At 40.4% G+C, this 13,092-nt stretch overlaps 1 protein-coding gene across 6 annotated transcripts in view; it reads left to right on the forward strand.

Moving 5' to 3' along the window:
• LOC124615781 (protein rolling stone-like) overlaps nt 1–6,975 on the forward strand; it is a 168,441-nt gene extending 161,466 nt beyond the window's left edge. For all 6 annotated transcript variants that reach the window (XM_047143892.1, XM_047143896.1, XM_047143897.1 and 3 more), the window contains one exon: nt 6,239–6,975. In XM_047143892.1, the coding sequence (XP_046999848.1) occupies nt 6,239–6,609 (371 nt within the window). In that variant the 3' untranslated portion in view covers nt 6,610–6,975. The remainder of the gene's footprint in view (nt 1–6,238) is intronic.
• Nucleotides 6,976–13,092: the final 6,117 nt, after the last annotated feature.

Raw genomic sequence — 13,092 nt, forward strand, 5'->3', positions numbered from 1 at the left:
GCGGCCGCTGGCTGGCCGGCCGCTTAGGTGGCGCGGCTGCTGCATGGCTGGCAGACAGCGCCACATGTAGAGGACGCGCGTAATTGTGCGGCGACACTTTGAATGATTGGCGAGTCACCTTTAAAACAATTGATTGTTTAATTTTTGCCAATGTTGTCTTGTATTCATTGCTTTCTTCTAAGAAGTCCCATAGTGCTCAGAGCCCTACTGATCGGTAAATGTATTCATTTCATGTACTCCATGAGCGCTGTTGCAATAATAAATGCTGAGTGAATTGGAAACCTCTAAAAGGGTTTTTTTTTTTTTTTTTTTTTTTTTTTTTTTTTTTTTTTTTTTTTTTTTTTTTTTTTTTTTTTTTTTGCAGTGTATACCTCATGCAATCATGTGTTGTTGAAAACTGTGTGTCCCAGTGTTCCAAAGTGAAACCACACCTTTAAAAAAATTTTATTTTCTTTCTTCTAAGATAAGCCGACGACATTGTAATTCTGTCAGAGACAGCAAAGGACTTGGTAGAGCAGTTGAACAGAATGGACAGTGTCTTGAAAGGAGGATATAAGATGAACATCAACAAAAGCAAAATGAGGATAATGGCATGTAGTCGAATTAAGTCGGGTGATGCTGAGGGAATTAGATTAGGAAATGAGACACTTAAAGTAGTAAAGGAGTTTTGCTATTTTTTTTGGGGGGGGGGGGGGGGCAAAATAACTGATGATGGTCGAAGTAGAGAAGATATTAAATGTAGACTGGCAATGGCAAGGAAATCGTTTCTGGAGAAGAGAAAATTGTTAACATCGAGTATAGATTTAAGTGTAAGGAAGTCGTTTCTAACAGTATTTGTATGGAGTGTAGCCATGTTTGGAAGTGAAACACGGACGATAAATAGTTTGGACAAGAAGAGAATAGAAGCTTTCAAAATGTGGTACTACAGAAGAATGTTGAAGATTAGATGGATAGATCACATAACTAATGAGGAGGTACTGAATAGGATTGGGGAGAATAGGAGTTTGTGGCACAAGTTGACTAGAAGAAGGGATCGGTTGGTAGGACATGTTCTGAGGCATCAAGGGATCACCAATTAAGTATTGGAGGGCAGTATGGAGGGTAAAAGTCGTAGAAGGAGGCCAAGAGATGAATACACTAAGCAGATTCAGAAGGATGTAGATTGCAGTAGGTACTGGGAGATGAAGGAGCTTGCATAGGATAGAGTAACATGGAGAGCTGCATCAAATTTGTCTCTGGACAGATGACCACAACAAGGGATATGACGAAAAGAAGTGACTCTTGAGCTTCATCAAGCAACATCTCCTACAGAACTATGTGAACAGGTTGAGCAAGTGTGGTATAGCATGTAAACCAGGGTAGTATTTGCCATCCGCATGACTGAGTGGATGACAGAATCATGGGCTGCATTGTCACCCATGGAGGCTACAGCGGTGTAGCCTAATAAGGGTGTTCCAGCATTGGTCAATACCTGATACTTCAGAACTGCTTGCCCTACTGATCCGTGATGACTGGGTGTTGTGTGATGTCCTTAGGTTAGTTAGGTTTAAGTAGTTCTAAGTTCTAGGGGACTGATGACCATAGATGTTAAGTCCAACATTTCTACGGAATCCAAACTGATCTTCCCCGAGGTCCGCTTCTACCAGTTTTTCCATTTGTCTGTAAAGAATTCGCGTTAGTATTTTGCAGCTGTGACTTATTAAACTGATAGTTCGGTAATTTTCACATCTGTCAACACCTGCTTTCTTTGGGATTGGAATTATTATATTCTTCTTGAAGTCTGTGGGTATTTCGCCTGTCTCATACATCTTGCTCACCAGATAGTATAGTTTTGTCATGACTGACTCTCCCAAGGCCATCAGTAGTTCTAATGGAATGTTGTCTACTCCCGGGGCCTTGTTTCGGCTCAGGTCTTTCAGTGCTCTGTCAAACTCTTCACGCAGTATCTTATCTCCCATTTCATCTTCATCTACATCCTCTTCCATTTCCATAATATTGTCCTCAAGTACATCGCCCTTGTATAAACCCTCTATATACTCCTTCCACCTTTCTGCCTTCCCTTCTTTGCTTAGAACTGGGTTGCCATCTGAGCTCTTGATATTCATACAAGTGGTTCTCTTCTCTCCAAAGGTCTCTTTAATTTTCCTGTAGCCAGTATCTATCTTACCCCTAGTGAGACAAGCCTCTACATCCTTACATTTGTCCTCTAGCCATCCCTGCTTAGCCATTTTGCACTTCCTGTCAATCTCATTTTTGAGACATTTGTATTCCTTTTAGCCTGCTTCACTTACTGCATTTTTATATTTTCTCCTATCATCAGTTAAATTCAATATGTATTCTGTCACCCAAGGATTTCTTCTAGTCCTCATCTTTTTACCTACTTGATCCTCTGCTGCCCTCACTATTTCATCTCTCAAAGCTACCCATTGTTCTTCTACTGTATTTCTTTCCCCCATTCTTGTCAATTGTTACCTAATGCTCTTACCGAAACTCTCTACAACTTCTGGTTTAGTTAGTTTATCCAGGTTCCATCTCCTTAAATTTCCACCTTTTTGCAGTTTCTTCAGTTTTAATCTACAGTTCATAACCAGTACATTGTGGTCAGAGTCCATTTCTGCCCTGAAAATGTCTTGCAGTTTAAAACCTGGTTCCTAAATCTCTGCTTTACCATTATGTAATCTATCTGAAACCTTCCAGTACCTCCAGGCCTCTTCCATGTATACAGCCTTCTTTCATGAGTCTTGAACCAAGTGTTAGCTATGATTAAGTTACGCTCTGTGCAAAATTCTACCAGGCAGCTTCCTCTTTCATTCCTTACCCCCATTCCATATTCACCTACTATGTTTCCTTCTCTTCCTTTTCCTACTAATGAATTACAGTCACCCATGACTATTAAATTTTCGTCTCCCTTCAGTATCTTAATAATTTCTTTTATCTCATTATAGATTTCATCAATCTCTTCGTCATCTGCAGAGCTAGTTGGCATATAAACTTGTACTACTGTGGTAAGCATGCGCTTTGTGTCTATCTTGGCCACAATATGCATTTCCTACGCTGTTTGTAGTGGCTTACCCACACGCCATCATATCCCACACATGCTCAATTGGAGAAAAGTTTGGAGATCATGCTGGCCAAGGAAATTGCTGCACATTATGGAGAGTGTATTGACTTTCATGGGTAGTGTATGGGTCAGCATTATCCCATTGGAACAACACATCACCTGCCTGTTGCAAGAATGACAAAAGAACGGGTCTAACAACATTCTGTATGTACCGAGTGCTGGTTAGTTCCCTCCCCCCAGAAACACCAAAGGCGAAAAATAGTTGTAGCTTATTGCATCCCAGATCATAAGACCTGGGGTGGTGCCAGGATGTCATGGACAAATGCTCTCTGTGAGACACCACTCATCGTGTCTATGGTATACACGCAAATGACCAACATTTGTGTGCAGCCAGAATCTTTCACTGCTGAAGGTCACAGCATGCCATTCCATCTTCCAAGTGGTCCTCTGATGGCAAGTTGGTGCTGTCGTGTGAGTGGAAGTTGGCCTAGATGTGTGCGTGCCCATAGTCCCACTGCTAATTACCAGTTCACAACACATAGATACGACAATCCTGGCAAGCATCTGTGCTGTGTGGATGTCCAGGACATTGTCCACAGGTGTGAGAATGGTCATGTCACCACTGATGTTAGCATTATTGCACAACTGATGCAGCACATCTAACTTATGTGACAATCACACAAGGATTGTCCCACTACTTGGAAGGTCAGTTTGACCCTTTTCAGACTCACTCAGTTGGCTGTAGGAAGCACTAGTGCGTCTCCATGGCATGGTTATCTGCTTGCTTAACATATTTGCACCACACTGAGTCTTCTGGCTGTGAGAATTCCCTGTTAAAGGGTAGACAAAGATGGTGCTCTGGTAGCTATTCTGTTATGCTGTGTTTGCAAACACATTGAAACCATTACCAGCTCATCTAATATCTCACAGGTGGCATATGCCGTCATCAGATCAAAATTGATGTTATCCTTACAGGTGTACAATTTTTTTCTTTCCAGCAGTATATTTAGAAACAATTTCACATTTTTTATAGACACATTCCCACATCTCAAGATTTACATGAACTCATAATGCCTAAAACAGACTAGAGTCCTACATAACAAGAAAAAATGGGGCTAAACTTTATTAAATCTGTATCAAAAGTAGATACTACTCCAGTGGTTTTATTTCAGAACAACTCATAACAACAGTAGTAGTAACTCAAAGAATGGAAAATCCAGGATGGAATAATCACTGTGTTATGAAAAGGATAGTTGTCACTCACCATATAGTGGAGACGCCAAGGCACAACAAAAAGACTATCAAACAAAGCTATTGTCCAATCAGATCTTCATCAGAATTAGTCAACATACACACACAGACGCTCATGCAAACACAACTCGCACACGCATAACCACAGTCTCTGTCTAGCAAGGCTAGACTGTGAGCAGCAGCACATGATGGGAGAAGCATACAGGGTGGTGGGGGTAAGGAGGAGGCTGGAGTGGGGAAGGCGAGGGATAGCAGGGTAGGGATGGGGGAGGAGGGGGGAGGGTAAAGTGCTGCTTGTGGGAGCATACAGGGATGAGGTGGGTAAAGGGTAGGGCAGTTAGGTACAGTCAGGAGGTTAGACAGAGGGTGGGTGGTGGGGGCTCTGGCAGTGGAAAAGGAGAGAAGTAAAAAGACTGTGGGTGTGTTGGTGGAACAGAGGGCTGTGTACTGCTGGAATTGAAACAGGGAAGGGGACAGTGGTTAAAAGACAATGACTAGCAAAGATTGAGACCAGGAGGGTCATGGGAACGTACGATATATTGGAGGGAGAGTTCCCATCTGCGCAATTCAGAAAAGCTGGTGTTGGTGGAAAGGATCCAAATGTCAGATGTCACAGGCTGTGAAGTGGTCACTGAAATGAAGAATGTTGTGTTGGGTGGCATGCTCAACAACAAGATGGTCTAGCTGTTTCTTGGCCACAGTTTGTTGGTGGCCATTCATGCGGACAGACAGCTTGTAGAATGCAGCACAGTGGTTGCAGCTTAGCTTGTAGATCATATGACCGGTTTCACATATAGCCCTGCCATTGATGTGATAGGTGATGTTTGTGACTGGACTAGAGTAGGTGGTGATGGGAGGAAGTAGGGGATAGGTCATACATCTAGGTCTATTACAGGGATATGAGCCCTTAGACAACGGGTTGGGAGCAGAGGTTGTATACGGATGGACAAGGGTGTTGTGTAGGTTCAGTGAGCGGTGGAATAGCATTGTGGAAGGGATGGGAAGGATAGTGGATAGGACAGTCTTCATTTCAGGGTATGACGAGAGGTAGTAGAAACCCTGGTGTAGAATGTGATTCAGTTCCTCCAATCCAGGGTAGTACTGGGTCATGAGGGTAAGGCTTCTTTACTGCTGGACAGTGGAACTTTGAGGGATGGTGGGTGACTGGAGAGGTAAGGCATGTGAGATCTGTTTTTGTACAATGCTGGGAGGGTATTATGGTCTGTGGAGGCATCAGTGAGACACTTGCTATGTTTTGAGAGGCACTACTCATCACTGCAGATGTGACAGCCAAATTTATGTTACAACATTATTTATACTTACTTTCACTAACAATGATTGTCTTGATATGAGCACTATTTAAAAAAAGGCATGTATCACAATCTCCTACAGTCACATAGCGCAATCTCTGTGACAACTGCCAGCCGTGGTGGCCAAGTGGTTAAAGGCGCTACAGTCTGGAACCGCGCGGCCGCTACAGTCGCAGGTTCGAATCCTGCCTCGGGCATGGATGTGTGTGATGTCCTTAGGTTAGTTAGGTTTAAGTAGTTCTAAGTTCTATGGGACTGATGACCTTAGAAGTTAAGTCCCATAGTGCTCAGAGCCATTTGAACCATCTGTGACAACTGTTGCTTTGAATGTTGTAAGTGACTGCTGCAATGCACTATACTCATAGAAGTACCTCAGTGTACCACTAGATGTCTCTTTTTTTCAATATCATTTATGATTTCATGTAAAAGGCACTGCTACTTAAAAATAGTAATAATAATAAAGTGGTGGTTTCAGAAATTAGCTATCTTGTATCCACCTTCAGGAAAATTTTTGCTAGCTGTTATTTAAGATAACAGTCTTGTTTTATTTTTTCAATTTACCTCACTGAAATTAGAATACTTACATTTATATGTACCTTAATTTGTTCTGTTACAGAGCAGCATCCATTAGATGCAGTGAACATCCTCACACATGCCATGAATGGCATAATGATGACCATTGACCTGCTTATCATTGCACACCCTTTAAGAATTAGCCACATGTATTTACCACTGTTCTTTGCATTGGTTTATGTGATATTCAGTGGGATCTATTACCTTGCTGGTGGCACAGACAGATTTGGACGCACTTATATATATGACATTCTAAACTGGGAGAAGACGGGGTATGCCTTTCTGGCATGTCTATTGGGCCTCATATTTATAGCTGTAATGCACTCAGCATTGGCAGGAATAAATGCAGCATGCAGACATCTTGTAAAGTTTCGATGGACAGCAAAACATAGTGACAAGTGTTTGCCCTATTAGATGAACAGCAGAAGTTAAGAATTAGTTCTTTTATATGTTAAATATGTGTGAAAAAGACTGATTTTGTTTCTAGAATAAGTAGCTTTCTGATAACTTATCTTTGAACCTGTATGTGTAAAAAAGCATGTGGAGGAAGAGCACAGGTTAAAGCTATCTCTCAACAGGTTGCTTGCTTTTTTCATTGTGTGTATAGTCTCACCAGTGCATCATTCCAAAGTAATTCCTCATCTTCTGCATTATGTACATTCTCCCATCATATTTTATTTATAGAAACAAAGTGCAATAGACAAACATTTTGTTTACTCCCTGTCACCAATTCCTTAAGATTCTTTTGTGAAAATGGAAAATAAACTGTCAATAAAATATGTAAATACATAAAATTATATTTTTATAATTTGTAATTTAAGCAACTACAAAGTTTCTATTTTTTTACTGGTCTGCTCTAACTCCCATCAACTTATGATTTTCTAACATCCATACAAAGCAGGTTCCACAACTATCTTGTAGTTATCTGTTTATTCACTGATTCACAGAAATGTTGATAAAAATAGAAAGGGAAAGAAATAAACATGAATCATACAAAAATGAGGAAATAGCTGAGAAGGGAACACACATTTAGTTGTCATCTTTTGCCGGCCGCTGGGGCGAGCAGTTCTAGGTGCTTCAGTCTGGAACCGTGCAACCGCTATGGTCACAGGTTCGAATCCTGCCTCAGGCATGGTTGTGTGTGATGTCCTTAGGTTAGTTAGGTTTAAGTAGGTCTAAGTTCTAGGGGACTGATGATCTCAGATGCTAAGTCCCGTAGTGCTCAGAGCCATTTGAACCATTTTTTTGTCATCTGTTCTGTTGTTTCTTGTTCATTACTTTCCATGATTTTTCTTCCACCACATTCTCTTCCCTTCTTTCTTTCTTCCATCTTCTCCTTCTGACTTTTCATTATTATCATAACGCTGTTCTTTTAACAGTTTTTGTCTTATGGTCTTTCTTTCCTCTTCACTATCCCATAATATCAATCCACATGTTTCTTGCATTTATTTTGTTCTGTATCATTTCTGTTTCTCTCTTTTCCCCTTCATATCTGTTCCTGTTTCTCTCTTTCTCCTTCATATCTCTTCTTTTTTTCTGCTTGATTATTATTCCTATGCTAGCTTGCTTTCTTGTTGCTACTAATGTTTGGAATGCCACAGGCCCTTAAAATCAACAGAACATAATGTTCCAACACTTCAACTGTGAGACTACAATGCATTTTAGTCATGCATACAACATGAGAAGCAAGAGAATTTCATGCTTTCCACACACAAGTTGAAATTATAGGCACACTCTCTGGAGCAGATGAGGATGAAAATATATATGATAAATTAATAGGCAAAAATATAGTTAACATCAAGGCAGATCCTCTAAAAATAAGGCTCCTGCTGTTTTGTAGGAGAATAATTCATGGGGGATGAATTGATAATTTGAGCAAAATTACATTTAGTATAAGTTTTTTTTTCAGTACCAAAAATGTGTTATTATTAGGATAATGTATTAGCATCGGTTATTCTGCACTTGTTGAGAAGTTCTGTTTCAAATTTTTGACATGTATCCTGTATCTGAAACAAGTGGTTCAGATTACATCATCCATCCAAGAAAGTTCTGAGACTCATTTTATTCCTGATGTACAAATGATGTCAGTACAATAGCTATGGTGGCAGCTTGAACTAACAACTGTTAACAAAGATGTGCATTTGACGAGTCAGTTGTGAGCAGATGATGTTGAATAACGGACATGAGGACCAAGTGTGTCAATATAGTGCCACAAATCACAATGGAGCAATGAATTGAACATCTCTAAATCAAGTGATTAAGACATTCTCCAGAATTCTTTGACCAAGAGAAGAGTATGTGCAAAGTTTGCCCCATACACTTTGACTCCTGAACAAAAACAATGATGTGTAGATGCTGCCGCAACTTAACTGAAAAGGAAAAAGCAGATAATATGTTTCTGGATAAATCATGACAGTTACAAGACTTGGTGTTATCAATAGGAACCAACCACATAATGACAAATCGCACAATAGGTCTCTGAAGATGTGTGTGTGAGGCACAGGATGAACAACATCCCAAAGGAGGACTTTTCTCACAGTTTCACATGGCTGTATGAATGTTCTGCAGATTGTACTCAAGTGTGGCAGGGGAATATGAACCATTAAAACCACCATGTTAATTTTCCTTTATATTTTTAATTAATCCAATCTTGAAATTGTTTGGATTGATGAGATATGGATGTGTGTTATGTGACTAATAAATCACAATTCACTACCTCCTCTGAAGACGCTAAAAATTAGAAAAAGCTGTTCCTTAATTTTGGTGCTGTTAGTTCCTTCCTTAGGCAGGAAGACTGGAAAAGAGGACCAGGTCACTCAGGCCCCTAGGTGAGAGCGAACTTCTTACAATATTTTAGCTTTATTTTTGTGAACTGTTCTGGAAAGAAAGAGAGAAAAAAAAAATTGAATTTTCAAGCCGTTTAAGAATATAAACCAGCTATATAAGTACACATATCAACAAAATTTTTGCATCACTCCTCCATTTCAAAATTTATGGCACACAGAATAAAAATTGACTATGAGGTATGCATATATATTCATTTGAAATGTGTACAGATCATCAAATAAGTATATAAATAAATAAAACGTTTCTGTAAAGACAAAATTATCTGCTTCTTGTGTGGCTTTTTTCACAGTACTCCTGATTAATGTCAGTGTGTGGGGAAACGTGTCCTTCCTCAGATACAGGCTTGAATCCACCATGGAATATCAATGAGATCATCAAGCCAGCTATGGTCCGATTTGTCCTACTCTTCAATGGAAATTCTGCATAAGTCCCGTGGAGTACGTGGTCATTGCCAGTAATCAAAAACAGCTCATTTCAGTCGATCCCACACCTGTCTGGGAAACAGGCAGGCCACTCCATTCTGGTTATCCTGCATGCTGAAGGAACATGTAGACAAGAACAGCATGGTAAGCATGCAAGTTATCCTCCATCAAGATTAAATTGTCTCCAAAATGTTGGAAACACAGTCCCACTGTTGGTTGCAGAATCTCATCCCTGAGCAGTGAGATTGCCCTCAACAATCATGAAAGGTGTATGGTGGCCACATGTAATGCCAATCCAGAACAGCACTCCACCACCATGTGCAAATGTGGGACGCACTGTTTGAGGCATTCAGTATGACCGGGCTGTTTCGAAACATGTCGACTGAAATTATTGGGGTACAAACCGATCACAGTTTTGTCTGTAAACACCCAATGCCAATCCTGAGGTGCCCATTCTGTGTGGGTTCTTGCCCACCTGCTATGCAGTCCATGGTGCTGTAGTACAATATGGTGCTCATCAAGTGTCATCAGGAATAGAGATTCTCATCATGCAATAGTCTCCTAACTGTTCAATGAGACAGAGCATTTTTGAACACTAAATTCAGTTCTGGAGCACTCAGTCCATGGTTCCTTTGACTCAAAAGTTGTAGATTCCCATCATTCTTTGGACCTGTCAAACATGGATGGCCTATATGGTGTAAATTCTCAACACGACCTGTCAGCTGGAACTGGTTCCATGTCTGCATCACCTCTTTGGATTTCCCTGCTTGACAAGCCTTCTCTACATATGTGATGATGCAGACCCAATCACTGGTCATGTCTGCCCTTTGTGGAATTCGGTCTACAGTTTCACATACGTCTCTAATACATCCATTTTGGTGCTCTGTTTTCAGCTGAAATGCTGCAACCTATCTGAGTGTGGGCTTCTGCCCTTAGGTAGTGCTCATGATAACTACATATGTTTACAAACAATGACAGGGATGACATTCCAATCACACAAAGACAGCCACAATAACAACAAAAATGTTCAAATGTGTGTGAATTCCTAAGGGACCAAACTGCTAAGGTCATTGGTCCCTAGACTTACACACTACTCAAACTAACTTAATCTAACTTATGCTCAGAACAATACACACACCCATGCCTGAGGGAGGACTCGAACCTCCAGCAGGAGCAGCCGCACAATCCGTGACATGGCACCTCTAACCGCGCAGCCACTCCACGCGGCAATAACGACACATTTGCACAACATATTGTAATGATGCAAAACCTTTATAGATTCTCAAAACATGTTGCAAAATAACAGAATGATTTAGATAGTCTACTCCCCAGCATCACACAAACTGAAGAAAGTGAAATTTTGTTTGTTTCGTATCAGAAGTTATTGATTACAGGACATGAGCCATTGATTCCAAGATAATCCATTTTTCATATTCAACTTGATCCCAACATCAAGACCAAGAGCCTATACTTTGGTTAATTATGGCTTGCTTTCTTGTCAATGTTTCAATAATATATACCTACAACTTGAGCCATTTCTTATTTCTTGGCATTGTATAGTAGCCTTTGAGCACTGGTTACTATTGCTAGTAATTGTTATTATAGTAATACTGATCAAAGGAAAAAAAGAAAATTAGGGTTTAACATTCCGTCAACATCAGGGTCACCAGAGGCTGATCATGAACACACTGTTGCAAGGATGGTGTCTGTTCTTTTGGACATGTCTGAAAGAATAGCCACATATTTGATCCAGCAGCCACAGATATACATTGTTCAAAGGTTACAATGATGTTAGCCACATCTGAGCATTGAAATGAATCAATGGTAACAAGTAAAAAAAAAAGTCACTATATACACAGGGTGGTCCACTGATAGTGACCGGGCCAAATATCTCACGAAATAAGCATCAAACAAAAAAACTACAAAGAACGAAACTCTTTTAGCTTGAAGGGGGAAACCAGATGGCGCTATGGTTGGCCCGCTAGATGGCACTGCCATAGGTCAAAGGGATATCAACTGCGTTTTTTTATATAGGAACCCCAATTTTTTATTACGTATTCGTGTAGTACGTAAAGAAATATGAACGTTTTAGTTGGACCACTTTTTTCCCTTTGTGATAGATGGTGCTGTAATAGTCACAAACATATAAGTATGTGGTATCACGTAACATTCCGCCAGTGCGGACGATATTTGCTTTGTGATACATTATCCGTGTTAAAATGGACCGTTTACCAATTGCGGAAAAGGCTGATAACATGTTGATGTGTGGCTATTGTGATCAAAATGCCCAACAGGCGTGTGCTATGTATGCTGCTCGGCATCCTGGACGACATCATCCAAATGTCCGGACTGTTCGCTGGATAGTTACATTATATAAGGAAACAGGAAGTGTTAGCCACATGTGTAACGTCAACCACGACCTGCAACAAATGATGATGTCCAAGTAGGTGTTTTAGATGCTGTTGCAGCTAATCCACACATCAGTAGCAGACAAATTGCACAAGAATCAGGAGAATGCTACATCAACATCGATTGCACCCATACCATATTGCTAAGCACCAGGAATTGCATGGTGACGACTTTGAACATTGTGCACAGTTCTGCCACTGGGCACTAGAGAAATTACGGGATGATGACAGATTTTTTGCATGTGTTCTACTTAGCGACGAAGTGTCATTCACCAGCAGTGGTAGTGTAAACTGGCATAATATGCATTATTGGGCAACGGAAAATCCACAATGGCTGTGACAAGTGGAACATCAGCTACCTTGGTGGGTTAATGTATGGTGCGGCATTATGGGAGGAAGGATAATTGGCCCCCATTTTATTGATGGCAATCTAAATGGTACAATGTATGTTGATTTCCTATATAATGTTATACCGATGTTACTACAAGATGTTTCACTGCATGACAGAATGGCAATGTACTTCCAACATGATGGATGTCCGGCACATAGCTTGCATGCAGTTCAAGTGGTATTGAATAGCATATTTCATTACAGGTGGATTGGTCATTGAAGCACCATACCATGGCCAACACGTTCACTGGATCTGATGTCCCCGGATTTCTTTCTGTGGGGAAAGTTGAAGTATATTTGCTATTGTGATCCACCGACAATGCCTGACAACATGTGTCAGTGCATTGTCAATGTATGTGTGAACATTATGGAAGGCGAACTACTCGCTGTTGAGAAAAATGTCATTACTCATATTGCCAAATGCATTGAGGTTGACGGACATCATTTTGAGCATTTATCACATTAATGTGGTATTTACAGGTAATCATGCTGTAACAACATGCGTTCTCAGAAATGATAAGTTCACAAAGGTACATGTATCACATTGGAACAACCGAAATTAAATCTTCAAACATACCTACGTTCTGTATTTTAATTTAAAAACCTACCTGTTACCAACTGTTCATCTAAAATTGTGAGCCATATGTTTGTGACTATTACAGTGCCATCTATCACAAAGTGAAAAAAGTGGTCCAACTAAAAATTCATATTTCTTTATGTACTACATGAATATGTAATAAAAACTGGGGGTTCGTATTTAAAAAAACACAGTTGATATCTGTTTGACCTATGGCAGTGCCATCTAGCGGGCCAGGCATAGCGCCATCTGG

This window comes from Schistocerca americana, chromosome 5 (assembly GCF_021461395.2).
Source record: "Schistocerca americana isolate TAMUIC-IGC-003095 chromosome 5, iqSchAmer2.1, whole genome shotgun sequence".
Lineage (NCBI taxonomy): Eukaryota > Metazoa > Arthropoda > Insecta > Orthoptera > Acrididae > Schistocerca > Schistocerca americana.